This window comes from Pseudopipra pipra, chromosome Z (genome assembly GCF_036250125.1).
Source record: "Pseudopipra pipra isolate bDixPip1 chromosome Z, bDixPip1.hap1, whole genome shotgun sequence".
Taxonomy (NCBI): Eukaryota; Metazoa; Chordata; class Aves; order Passeriformes; family Pipridae; genus Pseudopipra; species Pseudopipra pipra.
In genome coordinates this window covers 15169460-15196176 of record NC_087581.1, presented here as the reverse complement: position 1 = coordinate 15196176, position 26717 = coordinate 15169460, and the positions used below count along the sequence as shown (strand labels likewise).

At 38.6% G+C, this 26717-nt stretch overlaps 1 protein-coding gene across 1 annotated transcript in view; it reads left to right on the top strand.

Annotated features, from left to right (window-relative positions):
- The window catches only part of LOC135407563 (chondroitin sulfate proteoglycan 4-like), a 42405-nt gene that overhangs the window by 7873 nt on the left and 7815 nt on the right, over window positions 1–26717 (top strand). The window contains 13 exon segments of the mRNA XM_064642713.1: window positions 843–860; window positions 863–1005; window positions 1598–2283; window positions 2285–3534; window positions 3582–4596; window positions 4598–5015; window positions 5017–5211; window positions 6048–6518; window positions 7133–7309; window positions 13566–13764; window positions 17752–17883; window positions 21861–22037; window positions 26237–26416. Of these exon segments, the coding sequence (XP_064498783.1) occupies window positions 843–860; window positions 863–1005; window positions 1598–2283; window positions 2285–3534; window positions 3582–4596; window positions 4598–5015; window positions 5017–5211; window positions 6048–6518; window positions 7133–7309; window positions 13566–13764; window positions 17752–17883; window positions 21861–22037; window positions 26237–26416 (5061 nt within the window).

Below are 26717 nucleotides of genomic sequence, written 5' to 3'. Positions count from 1 at the left end.
GTCTGATCTCATGCTTTTAACTCCCTGGGTACCTGAAGCATGGATGGTGGCAGATTTTATTCCAGTATTTAAAACAAGAATGACCAGGGGTCTGTAAGCCTGACATCCATACCTGTCAAATTTATAGATACTGTAACGAAGGATAGAAGATGCACAAGTGAGTAGGATCAACTTGGGAGGAGTCTGTACAATTTCTTTAAAGATAGGTTCTGCTTTACAAACCTGTTGCAGCTTTCTTGACCTGGGTGTGCAAGTCATCTAAGATTTAGATTCTCAGAAGGCTTTTGATAAAGTTTGCCATCAGTGGCTTTTGAACAGCCATTTAATAGGAGTGCAGGGCTTTGTATATTAAGTAATGGATTAAGTAGGAGGAGGGGTAAATGATTGATTTCATTTTTTCATATGTCAGAGGGAAGTTACTAGCAGAGTTTTTGAGGCTTTGGTCTTAGGATTTGTGTTGTTCAGTATAGTAGTAATGGGGATGGTGAAGGCAGTGAGTAGTCAAATGAGAAAGCTTACTGATGTTACAGTCAAGGCAGAAAAGAATATTTGAAAGAAATTATTCAATATAATTGCACTGCTTCTACAGTTCTCAGTCATCACTGTTGGAGATTGAATACTGGGCTGTATTCATGCTTTGTCCATACTGGTATGGCCATGAGGCTCTTATTTTGTTGTGTGGACTGGTGAATTTGGTATCTGAGATTTATTTTAAATTGTGCATATTTAAGTTTATAGAGAGTAATATAAATTTTTTTGCATACATTTAGCTGTAGATAAGAAAAAGAGAGTTTTTTTGTGTGCGATTAAATTTCCTGTTTATTTTCCTTTATTTCTTTCAGTATCATTTTATGGTGATAGCTTGTAGAGCTGAACACGGCAGAGGTATCCTCTCAGACATCTTTACAGTTGCAGTTTCGAACAAGCAAGGCACAGGGACTGCTTTTTCTTGCAGCTGGGAAGACAGATTATTGTTTAATGGAGCTACACTCAGGATATGTACAGGTATGCTTTATAACTGTACCTAAAAAGGTTTGTGTAGCCTGTATTGCTCAGTGTTTTTCTTTAAGCCGTTGTCTATATCAAGTCTCAAAGTTTCTGTTTAAAGAAATGGAAAAATCACAAAATATAATTGATAATTTCAAAATATGGTATTTATTTCTTACAATTATATCTCTATAGGCTTTGAGATATCTAGATTTTAAAATCAAGGTGATTGTGTTCAAAGCATGACATTCAGTAAAGGCAGAATTTCAGATTTGATGATGTTAGCATCATAAAAAATGTTTGGATCCAATAATTGTTTTTCTGCAAGGTAAGGTCTTGAAAGATCATTGTCAGTTGGGTTCTCAGGATTATTGTTCCTTGCAGAACTGCAGAGAGGTCCGTTCCTGCTTCTGGAGTTATTCAGGTCATATTTGTCATGGCAAGTAAACCTACACAGAATTTTAGTGGGATTTTATTTTTTCAATTATGTTTTGTAAATTATGTGTTTAGTATGAAAATGTGTGAAAATTAATGTATTAACCATATATTAATATATGACTGCGAAAAATACCACTTTGTATTTTGATAGTTAAAATTCTATCTCTTGCAGTTGAGAATTAACTCTGGTGTGGGGGAACGAGTTCTGCATTCTCAGCAAAGATCTCAGCTGAATGATTTAGCTTGGCACCTGGTTGAACTACATCATGAACATGATAATGTCACATTGGTAATTGATAAACATGATAGAACTAGTGCAAAAATACCTGGAATTCTCTATGAATTAAACATCGATTATGGATTCTGCATAGGTGGTACTAGTAAACTTGATGTTCCCTACCTTGTTGGAGCACTACCCAGTTTCCGAGGATGTATTGATGATGTGTTGTTCAACCACAGAGAGATTCTGATGCCTCTGAGACCTTCTCCTGGCTTCAAAATCATCCATGAAGTTTCGGTGGGATGTAGTGATGAATTCTTTGTGGGTGAAGAAGAACCCATTAGTTTCTTCAGTTCCAGGTCCTATGTTTCTTTCCCATCATGGAATGTGGACGATGAGGGAAGTTTTGAGTGTACATTGCAAACCTCAGCTGCACGTGGCTTGCTGCTTTACCACCCTGGGCAATTGGGAGATTTCATTGCAATGGAAATGGAAGGTGGTTTAATTAAAGCTTATGTTGGAAAACATAGACATAGAACCCATCTTTCTTCTCGTAGATCAGTCAATGATAGTCATTGGCACTACATCAAGCTGAAATTTACTGCAGAATATTTGCAGCTGACATTGGATGAAGAAACTGAAAAAATCATTGCCTCCCCATAGTAAGCTGCCAATTCTGAAGGGATCCCTCTTTGTAGGTGGTGTAGAAGACAGCATACGATCAGAAGTGGTTAAATTAGAGCTAATCTCAGTATCTGGGAAGTATGCCAGAGGAGGATCCTTCAAAGGTTGCTTAAGAAACCTGAAAGCCAACTCAGAAAAGAAATCGCTGAAGAATGTTCTGGTAACTAAGGACATTTCAGCTGGATGTGAAATGCAGACTGCTTTTAATATGAATCTTTCTTTAGAGATGGCTGTAAAGAACCCTCCTGTGAAAACAGCTCCAGTATTTGCCATTTCTCATGAAAGCTCTGTCTCTCTGGGCAAGGAAGACAAGAGCCACCTTTTAGTTCTAAGTAACTTGATTGTGCCAGAGGGTGGACAAGCTTCACTTGAATCTAAGCATATTAAGGTCAGCTTAGACTTTGAGAAATTCGGAATTCATCAATCACAAATTCTTTTTGAAATAAAGGAACCACCTTCTCATGGAGACTTGAAACTAAATATTGGACCAGTGCAGGAGGTAAATACATTTACTATGCAAGATGTGTGGCAAGGGAAGATTCTTTATGTCCATGATGGCTCTGAGGACACTTACGATTATTTTAATTTCTCCATTTCTACCAGCAGTGAGAAGATCATGCCTCCATATTTTCAAGAAAATGAGCAGCATGTGTTTAGCGTTACTGTCATTCCAGTAAATGATGCACCTGAGATCGCACTTCCTGAGGGAAACTTGCTACTTCTCTTAGAGAACTCAAAGAAACGTTTGACTAGAGACCTGATAAAAGTTCTAGATAAGGATACAGATTCTCGGAGTCTCAGTCTTTCACTCCTTGGAAATCTGAATGCAGATGCAGGATTTTTAGAAAACTCAAAGCATCCTGGAAAAGCCATTACTACTTTTTCTAATGAGGACTTAAGAGAAGGTACTGTTTTCTTTGTCCACACAAGTGTCAAGAACTCAAGGCTTGTTCTCAGGGCAAGTGACGGTGAGAAGGTGAGCAACACTGTTGTGTTACGTGTCATGGCAGTTCCTTTGGATTACTGAGTTGTCAACAACTCAGGAATAAATCTACTCCAAGGTATTACAACTCTTATAACACCTAGGCATCTGGCAGTTGAAACAAATGCTGTCCTCCAGGAACTGGAAATACAGTATGAAATCACAGAGCCACCTCAGTTTGGTCAAGTCCAAAGGCAGCATTCAAGGGGGGGAATGGAAGCAAGTCAATTGTTTTTCTAGGCAGCATTCAAGGGGGGGAATGGAAGCAAGTCAATTGTTTTTCTCAACACTCTCTTCAGCGCAGCCGTGTGAGATACTGTAGCACTTCTAAAGAAATTCAGCTGGAAAATGTTACCGACCAATTTAAATTCAAAGTTAATGTAGGAAACAGAATCAGTGAAGAGCACACATTTCCAATCAAAGTGAAATGGTTAAGGTACACTTTATTGAAACACAGTCCTCTAGAAATTGAAAAGTCAAAAAAGAAATACTTGAATTCTGATAATCTTTTTGCTGTTATTGCAGATCTAGAAATACCTGAAGATGAGCTTCATTTTAAATTGCTGTCTCTACCAAGAAATGGACAGATACTGCTTAATGACCAGCCTTTGAAAAAAGACTCAGTCTTTAGCCAAAAAGATATTACTGATCAAAAAGTGGCATATGAATTAATCAGCAGATACCATGAAGACAACTACGATTCATTTAGATTCCTAATTTCTACAAAGTATCTGGAATCAAATTTGTATGACTTTGAAGTCTACATCAAATCAGATTTTGGAAACATTATTTTGACTAACAATGACCTTAATGTTACTGAAGGTGAAGGAGAGTTAATAACGAGCACGAAATTGTTTATGCAAACAGTAAATAATAAAACTTTCCAATACAAAGTTATACAGTTTCCTAAGCATGGGAAATTAAAACTTATTGATTTTTCAGGCCCTTCTGAGAATAATGACAATCTCACAACTTTCACTAATAAAGATATAACCAATAACCGCCTTATGTATGTGCATGACGATTCTGAGACAGCGTTTGATGAATTTCTTGTCAGAGCTTCCAGCAAAGAGTCAGGAAACTGGGAAAACTTTTATCCAGAAGTAGAACCTTTGTCAGTAGAAATTAGATTCAACATTTCTGTCCAGCTGAAGAATGATGAGAAACCAATACGTGTGATTGATACAATATTTAACATAGTGAGAAATGGGCAGCGATTATTGACTTTGGCAGATCTTTGCTATCATGATCCTGATTCTGATTTTGATGATGGACAGTTGCTATATTAGACGTGGTATTTCCAGTGGGGACTTGGTGCTAAAAAATGATACTTTGCATAGACTCTACCAATTCAAACAAGCAGACCTGGAGCAAAAGCAAGTCCTGTTTCTACACCGTGGTGCAGATTTTGGGTGTTTCGTTCTTTTTGTGACAGATGGCAAGCACTATACGTCTTTGCTTCTAGAAGTTAATGCCACTGATCCTTATGTTAGGCTGGCAAATAATACAGGACTGTTGGTTCAAAAAGGGAAAGAGGAAACTGTTTCAACAGCTAACCTGAGTGCTACTACAAACCAAGACAAAAGAAATGATCATGAGCTTACATATGAGATACTCTCTTTCCCAAAATATGGAAGAATATATGTAAATAATCTGTTGATGGATTCCTTTACTCAGCGTGATCTGATAAAGGGGCATGTAACCCTACAGGCATGATGACAGCAACAACCTTATTGACAAATTCAACTTTACAGTCTATGCTAGAGATGTCCATCTAAATGCTGAAGTGCAGGTTCGCATATATTTGGAAAGTCAGCAGCAGCCACCAAGGGTTGCAAACAAAAACAATCTCTTGGTTGAAGAAGGAAAACTAGTTGAAATCAGTAAAGGCAAACTGCAAGTAAGTTAACTGTGCTATCCATTCTTCCAATCTTGTTGCAAGTTTTCCTCACTGTTTTTTTCAGCCATTGCAGTGTCTTTAGTTTGTGTCTTCATTTCTTTAACTCCTTTTGGTTACCACTAATATGACTGCATTCTGGATGCTTACTTGTGTAAATACTGACACTAGCAAGCTTCCATTTATAGGAAGGAAAACTGATTATGTTAAAGAAAAAAGGCTGCCCATAATCTTTGCATTTGTTATATGCTGGTGCTTGAAAAAATTAGAATTTGGAGATGCTGCATGTATATATTCGTTTCACTTCTAACAATTGTTGGTACTTCATGTACTGTTCTTAGTTGAGCTGGTGGGAACTGCCAAGGAAGAAACGGTTTTGGTTCATTCGGATTGGAGCTAGCCCAGTTAAAACTGTTCGAGGACTACATCCAAAATTTTAAAAACATCAGATCACAAACCGGAGGCCGTTCCTGCTTAGTTAATTCTTTCCTGCCCGTTGTTTGTGGGTAGCCTTCCAATAACCACCACGAGGGGGCTCTGACAGCACGTTGCTGTGCTGCTGAAATCCTTGTTTCAGGCAGGATCTACAGCTCTGAGGCCATTACTTAATTCCGCAGTGTATTCCTTTTCAAAATTACAAAACATGCTTGTGGTTACAGAAGGCTCCTAGGTCACATATATTTAATACGTGTCTGCTCAAAGTATTGTATTGTTTTGGGAGCCATGTAACTCAATTAAGGAATGCCATTTTAGGGTTAAAAGTGAAAAATCCAGAAGAGAATTATAGTATTTCTCCTGTTTCCATTTGAATAATTTTGGGATATTTCCCTAAATTTAAGGTTGTTCATGAAAACAGTTCTCCATCTGAGATTGTGTTCACAGTAAGAAAGCTTCCAGTACACGGATATATTCAGAAGTTTTCCTTGGAAGAAAGTTATCTCAGTTTTGACCAAAGGCCAGTTTTGAGCTTCACACAGCAAGATGTCGATGAGGGCAAAGTCCAGTATGTGCAGACAGTTTCTAACCAACTAGAGGACCATTTTTTTCTGGATGTGACCAACGGTGTCCGAACAGTGAGTGGAATAGAGATCTCTGTAGACATCGTCCCCAGAATCATTCCACTGGAAGTACAGAACTTCACAGTAATTGAAGGGGGCTCGAAAGCCCTGGTGGAAGACTATCTAAAAATTTCTAGTAGACGTTTTGTAGGACTCAGCTGTGAATTCATTTTAACTGAGCAACCAAAACATGGGTATGTTGAAAACTCTCATGTTCCTGGAATAAAATTAACCACATTTACCAGAAAACAGGTAACACATTTAGATTCGCTTTACTGTAATCATGATGGATTCTTTGTATTGCTGAAAGCTGTGGGTTTTTGTGGGAGGTGGTGAGATGCATGAGTTTGAGTTTTATTCTGGCCTTGAGCCCAGCATCTTTATGCAGTTTCTAGCTGGTCATTTGGAGTGGGGAGGGAGAGTACCTTGTATTGAACCACATCACTTCCTTGTGTGCTTCTGTGATAAGCGCGGTGGATTGATGGGCCACTCATTCTCAGGCAGCATTGTAGATACTCTGGAAGTGTAGGATGACATAAGGCTGTGGGTACATTTTGAAAAGACTGGAGGATGTGGTGTGTAAATTGAACAAGGAAGAAAGTGGAAAAAAAGTAATTTTTTTAGGTCATGTCTTTGCTCCAAGGCAGCCAGTATATGCATGATATACTGGTTTTCAGTCCTTTAGTCCAAGAAACAAAATAGTATCATAAGTCACCATTTACTAACATAAGCATAAATAAAGTCTTAGAAATCATAAAATGTTCATGCAATAAATAAGAGGCGCATGACTAGACTTGAGTATTTTTCAATGTGAGATAATATTTTCTTCTAGCCTCCTTAGTTTTTCAGCTTGTTGTATTTTTCAGGTGGAACAAGAATTAATCTACTATGTTCATGATGACAGTGAATAACTGATGGACAGTTTTACTGTGATAGTAAGTAACACAGAGTTGTGGAAACAAAGTTTGCCCCAAACTGTATTTGTAACTGTTACTTCAGTAAATGATGAAGCTCCTGTTATAAAAGTTAACAAAATTCTTCAGGTATGTTAGTCAATATTTTGAAGTCTTAAAATTATTTCTATTATTCTATTCTATGCCATTTGATGCACCTTCATTAACAGAGTATTAGATTTGTCTCTGGTAGGAGAGTTAATATAATAAATAGCAGTCCTGGGATTTAGAAAAATTAATGCTAATGAAAGGAGACAGTACAGGCAGTACATGGCTAATTTGTGTTTAGGAAGATTCTAATCATCATGGAGAACATTTTCTGCTGTTCTAATATAAACTTTATCTAGAAGGCTGAGTGAGCGTTCTTTTAATCTTAAAGTTACATGAAGTGTTTTGGACTGACCTAGGGCTTGTAGGAGTGAATGGCTGACACCTGGATCACTGTTATGTTTTAGTGTTGTTTGCTAGGGTGTCTTGAGGGCTGTTAATGAACATGTAACTTAGAAAAGTGCCAAGAGTAGTGATGATGAGAATGCCTTCCTACCCTGTGCCTGTTGGGTATTTCTTGTACAAAACAGGAATGTTCTCTTCTTTAAAAGTTGCAAATAATACAATGCAGTCTATGCAAATCTGGGGTGTTACAGGTCATCAAAATATTGGTGCAGGCACTGAAGATATTCCTGTGTGATACTATAAGCTAAAAAACCAGCATGTTAACTTGTTTCTAACTCGGCCTCCCCCCAAAAAAAAATCCTGAAGAAAATGTTAAAATTGTTTACTAATGCTACATTTTGCTCTTAATAGCTGAGTTTTTAATCTATTGATATTTGAAAAAAAATCTACAACAACTATTACTTCAATTTCAGTGCATTTTCAGATTGATTAGTTAATTAATTTATTTAGCTATAGCATTGTTATTTTTTTGCATTATGATGGCACTCAGTAACCAGAAACAATTTATTACAGGCACTGTGCCCATGAAACCCCCATTTCCAATCTGAAATCTGATGAGTAAAAACAAATTAAGTGACTCAGAAAAGCAGAATGAAAGGAATTTGGATCACCTAATGAACCAGTGGTCACAGTAAACCCACCTGAGAGATAGCAAGAGAAAGAAAATACTTAGGAATAGGTTTGAAAGAAGCTAAAACAGGGTATTTTGAGATGATCATAATGCTGTGTTATATATTTAGCCTTTTCACATGAGAAAAGACATTTTTAATCAGCAGTAGTGGTATTGCACAACTTCGCAATGACAGCAGGTAGTCTGTTATAATCTGCCCACAACCGAAGACACCCTGCCTTGTGCAGACACCGCTGGGCAGAGGGGCAGACTCCCTTTACAAGCATTTGAGTAATACAGAGCAGAAACTTCCCTGGTTGAAGTAATTACATGTACTGTGCAGACATCAGCACAGCATGCAGTAATGTTTAGTCATAGGGAAAAAGGCAATATGTCCAGTCAGACTTTTCAGTCTCCATTCTGGTGCATTACTGGCATTGAACTTCAGTCTTAATAAAACGAAGGCTATGCAGTGCATGGCAATGCAGCTTATGGATTTTTCTAAAAATATCTGTAAGTGTAAGCTTCCCAAGAACAATGATAACTGGGGAGGCTGTTTGCTTACTCAGAACAAGGATGCTGCCTTTTTGCCTGTGATTATGCTGATCAGGCACATGCTGTTGAGAAATAATCTTTGGTTTTAACCGATATGCACACATATGGTGGATTCGTGTGCAGTCTAAAACAAAGCTGTCAGTCAGGTTATATACTGGGAGGAATACACTGAGATGATTCTTCCTCAAATCAAACTTGCACATCCCAAATAAGTGGGAGAAAATGGTTGAGATGAGATAGGCATTCCTGTGTAGGGTGATAGTGGCTGACCCCAAGTTCTAGCCAAGCAGTTTGTGCTCCTCAAGGGCATTGCTAGTGGTGGCTGCTGAGCAATAGACTGTTGCTTTTAAAAATGCGGTAGCTCTTTCATATATTTTGTGGGGTTGGGAATGTATAAAATGAGGAACCAGTACTGTGAAAACTAAAGTCCACATGAACCGTTTGAGTTGACTGAAGTTCAGCCCCCAGAAATTTGGCAGGTTACAGTATAAAGAGTTAGAAAGCAGTGCTATTGTTGGCATCTGTTAAGAAATAGCTTCTGTGAAGAGCTGCATTATATAGCAGCTATGATGTTGGTGTGGATATATGGAAGTTAATTTTGGCCTTTGTCATGGGCTTCTGGCCAAATGCCAGAAACTGTTGGTCATGTGCACATATGCTGAACGAGTCCAACTCTAGCTCCCCCACTTCAGAGGCATCTATAACATCCTTTCTTCAAACAACCTTGTCGGTTGTTACCAAGGTTGTGAACACCATGAAGGTTATGAACACTATGGAGTTTGTGTGACAGACAACCAAACATTTTGGGAGTTGTTTCTGTTTTTTCTCTAGGAAGTGAAAGTAAGTGAAGGTTTTGAGTGGGGTTTAGTGGCTTTCTTTTGTTTATTTGTTTTGATTTGTTTGTTTGCTTTTTCTTGACTAAGAATTTATGACATAACGTATGAGATACAGAAAGTTTCATAGTCCTGAGAGCTTCTGTAACGTTATGGTGGTAATCCTTGCATTTCTTTTAAAACCTTTCCATTGGAACAAATTCATGAGGGGTATGTTTACTTAGAAACTTATATCATCAGCATTTTAGGTATAATTTCCTAAAGTTTCCAACTTTCTATGGACATTTTTTTTCTGTGTTGGGAATGGGTAAGGGAAATAGGATGTTTTAAAGAAAATTACCATCCTGGCATTACTTGCTGCATTTATTATGTGTTTAAAGATATTTGTAGGTAGCAATACTATGAAATGACTGTATCCTCCTGTGGTAGTTTGGTCTAGGCCTTCCTTGGTGACCAGTTTGTAGCCAAGGAAGTGCCCAGATTTACCCAGTATTCCCTATGATTTTTACGTAAGCCGGGCTATAAGAAGAAAGGAGGAGAGGCCTTCGGTCTCTTTCCTTCTGGCGGCTTTGAGGTGCAGGTTCCCTGCTGTTGAGTCTGTCGTGTTGGGGAGCGAGGCCTGGTAAGGCCTTGTCGACCTTGGGAGACAGAGGTTGCCGGTGATCGTTCCAGAGTGACTTTCTGTTGTCCCAAGGAGAGTAGTAAGATAGTTTTTTTTGCCAGTTCTTTTAGTTGCTAGATCTCGGGCTACAGATTGGGGTGTATATATATATTTTGTTTTGGTTTGTTCCTTTTCCCTTCCCCCTTCCCTTTCCCTTGTGAAATTGTACATATATTTCAATTGTATATAACTGTAACATAAGTGTAAATATATTTATATATATTGCTTTAACTGTCTCTCTCTCGTTTCGGTTTTCTTGGTTGTTTTTTTCTCCCTCTTCTCCCTGAAGTTTGGGGGGGGGGACGGACTTCTTGTGGTAAGGTTTGGAGACTTGGCAGGGAGCCAGCTTCAAACCATATCACTCCCTTTTGCCACAAGAGGGCTATATTTTCCTACAATTAGGTTTAAAAAAACCCTAATTTGTTGTTTTCTCTAAGTCACTCTCTAAAGAGTTAAAATGGCTATGAATATTGAGTGTCTGGTAAGGTATGTGGCATGCAAGGAGATACTGATGAGCCAAATGCTGTAAGTAGAGCAGAATGAATTATTTCCCATTGGCAAGGTCATGAACCTTTTTTGGACCATGGCTGTGGGATGTGTTAGGCACATGCAAAACTAGTGTAATGCTACATCCTGGAAGTTCAGATACAGTTCTTATGGTGTATCTGTATGGTGTCTTCTTCAAGGACATCTTGATCCCAGATATGGAAAATAAGATTCTTGTACATTTCTTGCTGTACTGTCAATGTTTGCTTCCCTGCTGCTCTTTTCAGCTGTTAGATCTCCTTTCATTCCTCAAGGATCACGTTGCAGGTCATGTTTAGTACTTAAAAAGCATTGTGTGTTAATGTGCTAGGAAACTGGAATTAAATACTGGCATTATAGAAAAAACACTTTTTTCTATAATTAGAAATTATAGTTCTTTTTTCCTTTAGTAAGGAAAAAATTTGAAACTTAATAAGTAATTTGTAGTAACATCCATAGTAATTTCTTATATTTTTGCATATTCTATGTCACCTTTTATTTTCTGTGTAGAATAATCTGTGTCTATCTCGTATTGGCCTCATAAGCCACCAGTGTGCCTGTAACAAATGTGGATAGAGCCTTCCTAAATCTTCGTTCGCGAAGCCCAGCCATGATGATGAATCTGCATGAGTGCTAGTGAGATGAGGGTCTCGATACAAAACCTGTGACACTGATATGCATATTCGATGCCACTCACTAAGTCACCCTTTAGGATTAGTTATCATCCTGTGTATTCATAGGTGTCATTCCTTATCAGAATTTGATATTAGTAATTACATTGCAGAGAAATATATATTTCAAGGGAGAAAATAGCTATTTGCTAGTTGCAAGATATTTTCTGTTATAAACTTATTGTTCAAACTTTTTTCCTACTTATAAAAAAACATTTAATTTCATTTTAGTATCTCTTTTTCCATGGCACATATTCTGTGACACAATGTAGACTGAAATCTTTCCTCTATTGAAGTATAGTGGCAAAAACCCCAGTGGCTTTAAAGGGTTTTCTTCCATGGTTTTTATTAAAAAGTAAAATTAATACTTAGGGAAAAACCTGTGATTGCTGATTTTTGGTTTTGGCAGAGGTAAAATGACCTCTGTCAAAGGTCATTCTTCAGGCATTTGGTGTGATGTTACTACCAGATATTTATTAAGTGTACTAAGACCTTAGGAAGACAGGAAGGGATGATGCAGTGTGTATTTTGAAGCTCAAGCTGAGATATTTAAAGGCTTAGGCTTTTAAGATTGTATCTCTGATATAAATTCTGCATGGAAATAATTGATATTGACATATTGAATATTTAAGAATTTAATTTCATATTGAGATAAATATGTATTTTTCTTCGTTAGCACTTTTGTCTGTAATGCCAAATAAATACAGCAGAGATGAAGAATAAAATGAGCTGTTGCTTATTCTTTCCAAACAAGGAATTAACCAGTAAGATACAGATGAAACTCAGAAAGCAGTCCTTTCTACTTGAAAGGAGAATCTTGCAGTTTCTCCATATCTTCAGCTAAAAAACGAAGAAGCAATTCATACAATCATCATTGCATCATAGAATGTTAAGGGACCTTAAAGATCTTCAAGTCCCAACCCCCCCTGTCATGGCAGGGACACCCCCCAGTAGCCCAGGTTGCTCAAGGCTTTATCCAACCTGGCCTTGAACACTTCCAGAGATGAGACATCCACAACTTCCCCAGGCAACCTGTTCCAGAATCTCCCCATCCTGACAAGTAAAGAATTTCTTCCTAATATTTAACCTAAATTTCCCCTCTTTCAGTTTGTATCCATTACTCCTTGTCCTATCACTACAGTTCCTCTCCAGCTTCCCTGTAGGCCCTCTTCAGATACTGGAAGGTGCTATGAGGTCTCCACACAACATTCTCTTCTCCAGGCTGAACAGCTCCAACTTCCTCAGCCTGTGTTCGCAGGGGAGGTGCCCCAGTCCCCTTATCAACTTTGTGGCCCTCCTCTGGACTTGCACCAACAGATTATTTATTAGAATTAAGTAATGGTATTTATACCATCTTTCTAAAAACTATTTAGCCATTTTGTCTGGAATCATGACCTTACTAGGTGCTAAGCAGCTATTGGAGGTGTTGGTGCTTTCATCTCCCACTGAACTGAGCACCTCTGTGGGTTGTTTGGTGCACTATAAAAGGGTCTTTAGTGCATGTTGTTAGGAGGAAATAATGCAGCTACAACAAGTGTTCCATTTGTATTAAAGTTTTTGCTGTCCCCAGGCTGTTTTTCTTTTATCTTTTCTGCTGGTGAAAGTAGAGCATATTGAATGCCTTGCCTGCTGTGAAGTACATGACACTAATATTCATGTGTGTGTGTTGGAAAGTAGCTCCTTGACTCAGCTATCATAATACAATTTTTGTTATGTTTGTTAGGGTTTGCATGGTGCCTGACAAATAGAGCACTTCTGCTGCAGCTCACTGAAACTCTTAACTGGTGCAGGATGTATGTGCTTGTGCTGTTCCAAGGTCTCGTACTTTGAAAACCATTTGCCAACATTAACTGTTCCGATCTGTGATCAGAGATTTGGATGGACAGTAAGGAAACTTGCCATAGCTACTAGTGTAGCAAATCTTTATTCTAGTCATTCTTTTTCTTTGAGTTATGTATCATCCATCCCTGTCCCCTTCCCATCCCCCCTATTTTCTTTTGTATGCATTTTCTTTATTTTTATTATTTTGTTTTCCTAGGTCTGGGTGGGTTCCATCATAGAAATAACTATTGATGACCTCTGTGCAGAAGACAAGGATTCCTCACCATCAGAATTGGTGTATTCCATTACTCCACCTAGCAATGGGCACTTGGCTCTGAAGTCTTCTCCAAACAAGAGCATCCTTAGTTTTACCCAGGCTCATATAACTGAAGGGCATCTGGTATTTGTACACAATGGTATGTGATTTCACAAATACCATGCCTGCTACCAAAATACTGTTCCTAATCACTGTACTTGTGTTTTTAATCCGTTACAGATGCCATTGTAATGTCACAAAGATTTCAGAGACTATTTACATGATCTCACAAACTAAACAGAGAAGGGTCTGATGCCTACTTAAATGTGTGCCTACTGGGAAACCTTTGTGTACTGGTGCTTTATTTAATAGCAGCCTTCTTTCTGAAAGCAGTTTTGTAGTAAGGAAATGTTGCCATGCAGCTTTCAGAGATATGAAATCCAGGGTTTTGACTATTGTGATTGAAAATCTCCTGAAGCCTTTCTGTCTTGCTACAGTGCAGAGCTATTCATGGACCAGCAGTCTCACAGACACCTGCCATGATGTGGTGGTGATGGATGATCAAGCTGTGATGTGATGTCAACATCCCTTTCAGGCTGTGAAGGAATTCACCTTTAAACATTGACTCTTTGTGCCAGTGGCCAGAGCTAGAGATTGGGTTTATTGTGCATTTGAGAGAATGTGTGGGGAATAAAAGAAGTCAGGGCAGCTTCATGCATCCTTGAGTGGCAGTGCTGGGAAGCCACATCCCAAGAGGGTTCCATGCAGAGGAAGAGGTGGGGATTTTATATGGTGCTTATTTCCTGCTCCAGCTCTATTACCATGTTACCTCAGCTGAAAGAAGAAACTTGTTCTACAGAAGGAGTAAACCATTTTTTTTAGGATGGAGATAGAAGAGGTACAGCGCTATCTTGCCAGCCCCAAGGCAGGCTGGAATTCCAGTACTCCCTTGGCTGCAGCAGTTACTCCAGGTCTATGTTGTGTCTTCATGAGGTTGATGTGCTCTGACTTATGATGCACTGTCTGGCAGAGTGTGTGTATGTTACTGAAGTTGCTTTACAAGCAGTTGCTGGTGAGCTATAAGAATCCTGCTCAAATAATTTGCCCAGGAAATTAAGGGTCAAGGGCATGACAAAAGTGAGCCAAGCTATTTAAATTGTTCCGAGGGAGACTTTGACATATAAAAACCCTTATGGTGGTAGGACAGTGGAAGTCTCAGTGTGAGGAAATCAGTTCCCTTCTGTGTTCCTGAAAGGGCACATGCATATCTGTAGTCTTAGGGAGTGAATCTTGATTAATAAAAGTGAAAAGAACAGAAAATTTCGTTTTCAAGTGAGTGGGAGTGTGGCTTGTATAGTAATTTTATAACATAAAATTGCCCAGGTCATATGTCAGGTCTTGCAGCTGCTCTATCTCTGCCATTTGCTCAGCCTCATGGCCTCCAGTGCTTCAGAAAGGACTCTGAATATTTTACTTCTTTTCCTTTCTCTGTCAGTGATTTTCTTTGCTCTCTCATCTTGAACTGTTGCTAGAAATGTACTTGTTACTCTCATTTTCTTGCTCCCAGCATTGTCCTGTGGCCTTTCCTTGTGTTCTGCTGTCATTCAGATTTTTATCCCTTTTCGCTGTCCCTTGTTGTCTTACAGTGTGCACTAGCTTCTTTGGGTCCTCTTGGGAAGTACCCCTATCTACTCTTCTACCCACTGTAGCCCTTCCAAGGGGAAGAGCAGCATCCGCTTGGCTGAGACAGCTCTTCCATTCTTTGGCTACTCCTCATGGAACCATACATCTTTTACATCTGTACCTGGCAGTGACTCTCCATTCTTAGTGTCTTTTGTACTGGAGTACTAAAGAAAGTACTACCATACTTTGCTTTTATGCTTCTAAGTTAGACCTCAAAACTTTCCCTTCATCTTTACTCAGCCTCATGCATTACATTATGCTGCCAATTCTCTGCAGTGAGTTGCAAATCTCTCCTGTCTTTCTCATATTGTCACCTTGAATGTTTTATTTGTTTCTTCCGTAATCCCTGATTATTTTGTCACCAGCATAAAAGCAGAACCAGAATGTACCTTTTCTGTACTCCTCTTTCAGCATGAGAATTCCTTGTCTTTTCCACCCTTCCTTCACTCTAGAGTACTTCCCTCCCACTTCTTCAGTATGGAGTCTGCCCACAAATCCTGCCAGTATTTTTCTAAGGGCAGTACTGAATTAACTCTTGTTGGTTCTGAAGTTGTAATGTCTTTTCAGTGCGACTTTTACAACCCTCTTTTTGGTGTCCTTTTTATCGCTTCTGATCAGGTGTGTCTTTGAAATTTAATTGATAAAGTAATTGATAAAGTAATAAATGCTCCACCCAAGCAGAAGTTCGAGATGTAGTTATGTTCCTGACTGCCGATGATAAAACATCTGGGTCAATCAAGCAGTTGACCTGCATTAGCCAAAAAAGCAAATGAGGCTATGTAAGCCTGGTGGTTTTTTTTTCTTACCTAGTGCAAATACTAGACTCCTTGATGCCTTTTTAAATAAGCAGCTTCTTCATTTATATCAGGAGAAAACATCAGAGAATAAAAACTGTTAAAATAAAAACTATATGACATGATCTTCCAGAGCTGCTTCATTGTCTGGCTGGATATAAGAGGCAGGGGTGTTGTTAGCTTAGGGATGTTGTTAACTATAATCTCAGAACCCACATTTGATTCTTCTGATATGTTAATTTTAGTTAGGCAAGGTGTTCTGATCTTCATATGCAAGCACCCTCTGGCTTTCAGGGTCTATATTCTTTTAGCAGTATCTTATGGCTAAATTGGGCAAAGCAAATAGAAGAGCATGGTAACTCTTTGCAACAGCTAATGTTTCAATCTCTCTACCTAACTGAACAGTCTGGGAAGCCTCTGCTTGAAGCAGTCAGTCAGTACTGAGAGATGTATTTTTACAGGAATCCACTCAGACTCCTGGAGGTATTTTGCTATTGCTTGTGCCAAAGTATGTAAAGATCCTAAGATTAAAGGCAAAAATGTGCATTTATTATGAGTACACATAACCTCTGAAATATTTTAAGCTGTGACAACATACATAATTCAGCAAAGCTGAAGCGCAGCAAAGAGGCAAAGGAAACAACCCGAGGGTTGATACAGACCTTTAAACGTAAAACAAAAGGAAAGAACATTCTAGTTACTTTCCCCTCCAGTTCCTTCTTTGGCAAAATGTGACTGCTTAAGTGCTTTGGACCGTCCTAAGCTATAAAAGAAGTTGGAAATCCAGAAGTCATTGTTTCCCCAAATTTAACTTGGTTTCAGCTCCACTGGGTCAGTAAAGAAAGAGACGAAGGGCCCGCTCTTCGTGATTTACATCTAAGGGATGTTGGCCTGCACTGTAAACAGCAGCCAGTAGTTCTTCCTTGGGTGTTAACTGCATAATCAATTTATTTAATTCTAATTAAGATACAAAGGTTCTGATCAAAAGTTGCTGTCAGGATGACTTTGGATATATATTGTTAAGGAAACTTTCCAGTCTGCTCCATTCAGGAGTCACTCAGGCAGTCACAGTTATACCACAGGAGACCAAGGCCCTTTCACAGTGGGCAGTTGCAGTGACCCAACAGGTACCCTGCTTGACTCCCTACACACACTGCTCACCCTACACACACCACTCACACAGTCAGATTAGGTTTCCTTACCAGTTCAATCCCAGGTTTCCCATAGCAGAGTCTCAGGCACCCATTCCTTAATATAATTTAATCACGGTGCAATAACAGAATAACAGCTCAAGCTGGGAGCCTCTGAGGTGGGACCCTGAACAAGGACCCCTGGGCTTTTATACCCTCACAGTCTAAGCACAAAGGAAGTCTGGGGTTCTTGGCTCCTCTTGTTTCTCTGTGTCCAGCTGGGCCACAGGTCCATGTACCCTTTGTTGTGCAAAGGGTGGGCAGTTCGTGGCCTCTTGCCTGGGGCCCTCTTGCCTGGGGATCCTGCCATCCAGAGCTCAATCTGTAGCTGGCACTGCAGCTGCACACTGAGCTACCTGCACCAAATATATTCCTGAATAATATTTCATTGTAGCCAAGAGCAAAAGGTGTCCAAAAGTATGCTTGTGTTTTGTGTGACAGAGTAATACAAGAATAAATTTATGATTTTCTTTTCTACAGGAGCAATGTCTGGAGGCTTCAACTTTCAGGTGACAGATGGTTTGAACTTTGCACCTCAACAGATTTTTAGCATCACAGCACATACACTGGTCATTAGCCTTGAAGAGAACAAAGGACTCGGAGTCTTTCCAGGTCTGTTTTTTAAGATTATGATGATTTTATCCAGTTGAAAATATTGCATAATATAGAGTTATTTGTCAGATACCTAACTGACTAAACTATGGAAAACTGTACCTGAGAACATCTATCTGTATGATTTTGAAAAGAAGGGTTATGTTTTCTCAACATATTGCTTTTTTGCTTTGTAGTCTAACTTTTTGATATGCTTGGAGTCAATAGAAACTGATAGTGAAATATACAAGCACAGTGTGACAATAGTACTGTCTTCCTAAGCTCTGAATATTCCCCATTCAGATTTGTTAAAAGGCTCTCTATTATATTCAGATATTTAGAAGTGTCCTAGATGGTTGTGATATTGATTGGTAAAAGCAGAATGGAGCTTGTGTCTGTCAGATTCTGAATAGCACATCTAAACTCTGCAGATTGCTAATTCACTTTTTTATTGTTTAAGATGAGTTATGGAGAGACTCACTGATGAATCAGAAGGACTGAAAACTTTGGTTCCTATTGGTGCATTTGTAACTAGTTGTATCAGCAGCTAAGTATTTTTTAAATGAAGTCGTACTACTGCAGGAATTGATGTAAGAGGGTCTCACCAGAGCCATTTGCTCCTTGACATTGGCAAGAGTAGTCCCTGACTGAGGTAGTAATCTAACATTAATTGCAGGATTAAAGGAGTAATAGGTTAGTTTTCTCTGAGCAATGTCTTGCATAACACTTTTGTCTGTGCTACCTTTTTCTTTTCTCTGAGTACAGTCTGTAGAGTCAGAGAGAGATGTAGAATTGGCAATGTTCTAGAGGTATTAATCTGTACCTTGATTTATTAATTGGATACAGAAGAGGAGCACTTTATCTTCTTAAACTTCCTAGTTATAAGCTTGCATAAACAAAGATTTGCCATGAAAGCCACTTAAACACAGGCAACAAAAAATGAGATTGTAGCAGCGTGATCTTCTAATTCAGTCAATATAAATAGGATTCACATAAATCCACTTACAAAGCTTATTACCATGCAATATTGGTATGTAAGGTTACCTTGGGCACAAGGATTTACAGAAGTTCTATCTTAAGACAATGATAATTGTAAGAGAAGCATGCCAGATACTTCCATAGAATGCAAAGTCTCTAGACTGTCAATCAGTTCTTCGCTTTGCAAAATATAGTATTTCTTTCAGCACTGCACATTGTATTAATCTAAGATTACAGTTTTTCCTGAATTTTCACTTACTTTGGGTGAGCAAAATTCCTTTTAGGTGTTAAAAAGTTTTACTAGCTTTTTCACCTGTTCTCTTTATGATATTTTTAAAGGACATTCTGGAGCTGTGTGGGTTTCAGCTGTACTTGGCTGTCATGAAATGACTAATAAAACAGTGCTGGTGCCAAATGGTTAATATAAATTAAAACAACAGCCAGTGTCCTGTTATATTTTATAGCACTGCAGAATAAAAGTTAATTTCGAGGCAACTTGAGAATCCTTCTCTCTGGGGTGGTAAAAATTGAATTAATTGTGAGGAATTTACCATGTCTTCTTGACTGGGTGTAAACTATTCTCTCAAGTGTATTGTTCTGCAATTTTATAAGAGCATGTACTGCTGTCTTTTGTTGTGTTGGGTATACCAGATTTGTTTACATAATTTATTGATTTTTTTCTGTTTAACAGGAGCTTGTTTTATCAGTGTGCCAGCAAATTGTCTGTGAGATACATGAGTTTTTTCACATGTATCCTGGATATCTGCAATGTGGGGATTTGCTCTCTTCAGGGAAGCAATTGCTCAAAGAAGGAATGAGCTGAGTTTCTCTCTGAAAAGGAGGGGCAGCCTGACTTTTAGTTATTTGGAAGCAGAGCTGTCTAATCAGTCCATAGATGAGATGATTCATAACTCTCTACCAGTGATAGGCAGAATGCTCATGCCAAAGCATTTTCCAAATCTTAAATGTAAAAATGTGTAACAAAATTGTTATGTACCAACCTTATGCTGTTGCACTCTAGTTGTATGGATAAGTTTGGCTCTACTTGGCATCACCTGTCCTTATCGTGTGTCTTCCTGCTCTCTGTTCCTTTGGGTTGGGTTGTCTTTGTGACCTCTCTGCTTCTGTATTTGGGAACACACAAGCAGTGTTCTCACTTCACTTTCCTTCACCCAGTTTGTTGGGTGGGTGAAGACTAGAGGAGAACTACTGTGGGTGCTGGAGAAGGTTCTCAACTCTCAGGACAGGAGTGGGTTATGAGAAGGTTATGTTTGGGCGAGGATCCTATTTTACAGGAAAGCATGATAGACTTTGCTGTCTGTGGCCCTAGGCTATATTTCAGCCTGTGCTGAGCAGTGAAGTGAGGTCAGGTCTATGAGGAAGGAACAGGGTTTTGTGACAGACATGCTTGGCCCTGCACTGTGGTGGTGGTGGTGTGATAACCTGGTATGATTATGAAAAATTGAAGCGGTAACTTTCATCACTACAGAGTGACCATGTTTTAGAGTTACTCTGTCCTACTCTGTTAAGGCAATGAGGCCTGATTTACATAAGTAGCAGGTTACTGATAAACAACTGCATTTTCAGATTTATGTGGTCTGATTAACTGCTGCTCTAAGTTTTAAATTTCTGACCACATCTGCTGTATTCACAAGGTCATGCTTCTCTCCCTGACTGTCATACAAAAAAGGGAAAAGAAGAGAGAGAAAGAGAAGGAAGCTTTCTTGAATTAGATACAGTGTGGGAGAATTTTTCTAGACCTGAGGGACAGTTTCACTTTTCAAAACAGTATGGACACAGAGAGATATGGGAAGGTAAAAATGGGAAAACAGACAGAGCCAGAAGATCTTATTTTGTTATAACAACTCTCCTTCAAAGTAGTTGTGATTTGAACCATGGCACAGCTGCAGGTAAACCTGATGTTACTAATGGCTTGCAAAGCATCCCCTTTCCTCTGAATATTGTAGCATATATATGTTATTTTGTGTTATTCCTGAATAAACATTATGGTTTATTGAAGGTGGATTGATAATTCAGACTTCAAGGATATATACTGCTAGTATCTGAAATTATGTATTGAAATCTACAAAAGCTTGTTGCTTAAGAAAAAAGAAAATCTGAAAACTGAGGCAGAAGTGGGGATATAGGGAGAATAGGGTTATCGGAATCTATTGCTCCTCCAAAATTATCACTGAATGTGACTTTTAGTGCGCTGACTGTATACTTTGAAAGTGCTTCAAAAAAACCCAAACAAAACTTATTTTTTTCTTTCAGGAAATTACTAAGTGTGGTTTCGTCACACCTATCTCAAAAATTGTCTTGGTTTGACTAAATGCCAGAAAGCTCGTAATAATCTTTTTCATTTTTAAGCCAGAATTTAGTAACTTTAGTTAGGTTAGTGCGGTGCTATGTATCAAAAGGATTTTTTTACCTCTTAATAAATAATACATTATTTCGGTTCAGGCTGTCATTTCTGTTATATGATGTTCTTCCTAATTTGTGACATTCAGTATTGATGTTTTAATTTCATTTAATGAAAATAATATTTCATATTGATAAAGCGTGCTTCATGTTTCTTTTAATAATTGGCTTTGGTTTGTGTGTTCACTGAAAACTTTACTGTGTTGAGGCTTCTCCCTGCCAAATCATCCTGTCTTCTGTAGCAACTGGGACTACCCAAAACACTGGAGTATGAATTCAGTTCTAGACATGTCATGTAGGAACAGAGCTTCTTATACATGCTCTATTCCTTACTTTGGGTTGTTTTTGCAGAAGCTAATGTTTAGCGATTACATGTGCTGAAGAGTACTGCATTTTTTACATTTGTAAGACAAAGATACATCCTACTAATGGCCTTTTTGATTGAAAAAAGAGTTGCAACTAGAAGGTAATTAGAAAAAGAGTAAGCCTGCTGATCTTATAAAACATTATTAAAAGGCTAAGTAGAATACCTGGGTGAGAGCGTGAGTTGTGCATACAAAACTTAACCTTTTGTAAAATTGCTCTTGACACTTTTTTAGGTTCCAGGAAACCTATTTCACAACATGATCTTAAAGCTGTAACCAATGATGTGATCAGTGCAGGAAACAGAAGTATAACTTTTATGATTGTAACTTTCCCAAAACTTGGAAGGCTGATCAGAGTAAATTCCTATGATACCACTCAGGAAATTCTCAGTTTTACACAGTCTATGGTAAGCATTTACTCTGTAATAACTAATTAAGGGGTATATTGTTACTTCAAAGGGCATCTCAGTTGCTTATTCTTTGTCTGATTCCATTTATATATGTTAAGTAATCAGGCATATGTGATCCATCAGTGCAACCATCCAGATTTGCTATGTCACTAAATATCTGGCATCTAGTAATGAATGCAAGGGCAGCCTTTGTTCCTCTCTGCTTGGATACTAGCAGGGTCTTGGCAATTCCCACTGTTTTGCTTGTAATAGTATTTGTCAAGAAAAGCTGTTCTGGTGCCATTAACCAGCAGGCAGAGGTTGGAAGCCTTTAGTTTCTGGCAGAAGAGGCAACCTTTTGCTCTATGAAAAGTCTATACTCTGAAAGTATCATATTCATTTTATCTGTACACAGTCATGGGTGTCCCCAAGAGGACTTTTATTGACTTGATTGGCTGTGATACTAAGTGTTTGAAGTATCTTACCTGTAATATAGATTCTCATACTGAATGACTAAAACATGGCAGCTTATGTAACTTGATAGAAACGTTCTTCTGCAACAGAAATTACTTATGTCTGTGTGCAGAGTCTGAATATGGCCATGTCCTCTGCATTAAGTTATTCTCAGGAAATCAAAGTGAGGGAGAAAAAAGGGGGTCAATCTTCTGACTTTGCTCATGGAAAAACCTATGTTTACAGATTTTAAATCTGGATGTTTGATTCAATGTATGAAGAAAAGAGAAAATCTGTTGGCCAGAAATTGAAACTTGATAGGTAAAACCTGGAAAAAAGGTTGACATTTTTATTAGTTATCATCAAACTTTCAAACAACCTGACCAAGGACTGTGATGGAATGAATCTCCACTTGGACTTTATAAAGCAAAATGAACACAGAATGGTTCTCATAAAACCACGTACTAATCCCATGATGTTATTGGTCTTGTTACAATAGATGCTGAGTTTTGTCTTAAGTTATTAAAGAGATGAACTATATGATGACACTGCTCCCTTCTGATCCCAAAATATATGATTTTTTATGAGCATTAAATGAAAAAGTTAAGCATGTTAGACAGAAAATCTTTCAGTTAAGGTTTTGGAGTTTCACTCTTTTTGCCTATGGATATGATCTTTATGTATACTAGACAGTGCCATGTCAGAACATGCCAGTTATTTCTCTGTAGCTTTAGTTTTTACTAGTGTATAGCTAAATTTCCTTTGAACTCTGTAAATTGTGTAAGGATCTGAGCTATAATAATATGTATGCTTTTCTTGTCTCTTGGAGATATTTCTATTGGCCATTTTAATTTCAAACAAGTAGAGCTGAGTGACTGCTTACAGGTAGAATTAAGGTATCCAAACCTATTGCTTGCTATTGATGCTGGTAGAGAATGAGGTATGAAGGAGAGAAAAGGTATCTAAATAAATTTTCAGTCTAGTGTGTTGTAGCACATGGAGTTAAAATATCAGTTAAAAAATTACATTGATGTTACAAACATTGTACATTCTCCATGTAATGGAGACTAAGACATTCAGTTTCTGTTTAGTAATAAGAAGCTTGTAAATCTGATTGGAACTGAAAATATTTTGCATTAGATTAGTACTTTGGGTTTTCATACTCTTCATTCTGTGTTGAGGAACTTCAGATTTCATTTCATAAAAGTACTATGTTTTGCTGTGGTGCTGAACTCTTCCTGTGCCCTGTGGTTTATTGCTTTGTTGCCAGAGGGGGAAAAAAAAAAGGACTGAAATCACTATTGCATTTCAAGGCATTTTTTCTTGAACAGTTGTTGTTTGGGAATATAAGAAAATTATTTGCGCGTTAAACACTCTTGAATAACACAATAGTTTTTCAACATGATATTTGCTTTTTTTTTCTCTCCCAACTTGAAGTCCTAGAGGTTTTGGAAAGTTACCCTGAATCAATGTATCCTTTTGATATAATTTTTTTTTCCTATAATAGCCATTAAAAATAAAATTAGTATAGAGAAGGCACAAACCTGAAGATGTGCATATAGGATTTTATCACATCAGTCTGACTTTTTTAGAGAAAAAGTAGGATGGTTTCGAGGCTGCTGAGAAACCCGACCTTGAAAGCTCAGTTTCCCTAGTGATCTCAAAGGGGGCTGTTGCAATAATTTCAGTATTAGAACTCTGTATTCACACCTCAGACTCTAAACTGCTAAAATGCTTCATCTGTGATAGCAGCAGGGAGCTTTTTGTTTTCTTTTTTCACACCTTTCAAGCCTATGTGATAGAAACGTGTGCTAATGAGTCCCGTCAGACTGTTTGCAGGCTGTGAGGAGTGTGTTACAATAGTAAACTCAGAACTGGCGCCATCTCAGACAGGGATCTCTGTGGCAATTACAAACTAACACATGCAGGCCAGGTTAGCAGTTGCCTGGAATTTGCCAAGGATTTAATAGGTATGACTGTCTTCTCTCCAGGCTAGTGAATAAATTAGCAAGCAGACCAGATGCTGAATCTACTAGAGTGTTCTAATCTTGCTGTTATTAGGAATTCTGTTGCAGTTCCAGTGTATTATGGTATTGATCTTAAAATTCATGTATAGTTCCTGTTGATGAGAAATAGTCTGAAAATACTGCCTTTCGCTTTGGGTTCTAGAGAGATAAATGTTTTTATGTTGTGTGTGCATTTGTTTTTCTGAAGATTTATTTCTGTGTCTTGATTACTCACAGTGGACTGATAGGATTCTCTTGAGTATGATGATCTGCAAGGTCAGCCCAGGCACATGTAGGACAAAACAGGTTTCTTCCTGTTTCTTAGGAATCCCCTTCTTGCTGTGATGTATAAATTTCCCACTAAGTAATTTCATCAGCTCTTTGCTTATACTTGAGATTATATTTCAGTTGTCGTTACGCTCCCTTCTGGTTTTCTTAGTCTCTTACCAAGTATCTTTGGCTGTTCCCAGGAAATACCTGCATCAAAGTCCTTTTCAGTCCTTCAGTCTTTCATATGCTTTTTCAGGACAATGAGTCCAGACCTGCTAGTGTCCTTGTAAAGAAAAACCTTAGGCATATGCTACTCTGATTCACTAAAGATACAGTCCAGCTGAGTTTATGATCACCGTTACCATTGCTAGTTTGAAATAGGTTTCTCAGTGTTATATATCTCTGCTCCTCACATAAGGCTCTTACTAAGCATTCATGCCCAGTAACATTCTGCCTACTTTCAGGTAAGTTATCTGGCAACACAGAGTCCATTTTAAGAAAAAGAGAAGTGCAGGATAATCTCAGTGTAAGTTATGTACAGGCTGGATCAGTGGGACAAGGCCAATGGTATGAGGTTCAGCAAGGCCAAGTGCCAAGTCGAGACCTTGGGTCACAACAACCTCAGGCAGCACAACCTCAGGTTGGGGCAGAGTGGCTGCCCTGTGGAAAAGAACCTTGGGATGGTGGTCAACAGCAGCTGAACATGAGCCAGCAGTGTGCCCAGGTGGCCAAGAAGGCCAATGGCATCCTGGCTTGGATCAGCAATAGTGTGGCCAGCAGGACCAGGGCAGTGACAGTCCCCCTGTACTGGGCACTGGTGAGGCCACATCTCAAATCCTGTGTCCAGTTCTGAGCCAGTCACTACAAGAAAGACATTGAGGTGCTGGAACGTGTCCAGAGAAGGGCAACAGAGCTGGGGAAGAGTCTGGAGCACTACTAGGAGTGCCTGAGGGAACTGAGGGTGTTTATCTGGAGAAAAGGAGGCTCAGGGGGCACCTGAAAAGGAGGGTCAGGGGGAATCTTATTGCTCTCTACAACTACCTGAAAGGAGGTTGTAGTCAGGTGAGGATCGGCTTCTTTGCCTAAGTAACAAGCTATAGGATGAGAGGAAATGCCCTCAGGTTGTGCCAGGGCACATTTAGCTGGAATATTAGGAAATCTTTCTTCATGTGAAGGGTGATCTAACATTGAACCAGGCCAGGGAAGTGATTGAATCACCAACCTGGAGATTTTAAAAGATGTGTAGATCTGGCACTTGGGGACGTGGTTTAGTAGTGGACTTGTCAGTGCTGGGTTAATGGTTGGACTTGATCTTAAAGGTCTTTTCTAACCTAAACAATTCTGTAAGTTCCATATATGCTGTGCATGGACTAAGGTGCAAAGACCTCTTTGAACAATGTTCTCAAGATATTTTTTTTCTGTCCTTAACAGTCCTCTGGTTAAAGTCATTTTCCTCTTACACCTGTGACTTTCCTTTACCCAAAATAAGTTGATGAAGGTGTGATCATGTACGAACACTTACATGCTGAGTTAGCTGGCTGGAGTGCAGAAGATTTCTTTACATTTACTGTCTCCTCTCCACCATCAGCTCTGGACCTCCAGGTGTTCCATATTGTCATTTCATATGAAATTACCAGAGATGATCGGAATAGTCGTCTTCTAGCAAATATAGGTAAAAATGCTGTACTGTTTGGGCTCCAAATTGTTTTGGGTCTGTCAGGGTTCCATTGAAGAACTGAAGAAAAACACAGGCTCCTTTCTCTTCAGTAAGCAATAAACAGAATACTTCTGACACAGTGTAATGTAAATAGTAGCTTGGAAAGCCACATCACTACATCTTTAGAAATGAGATTAACTACCTATGTTTGGTGATTCCTACTGCTGTAGAGAATATTCTCTATTTTCTATAATTGTAGGTGAAAACACTCAGAAGTTTTGACACTCTGATATTTCTTTAATTTTAGTATATGCAT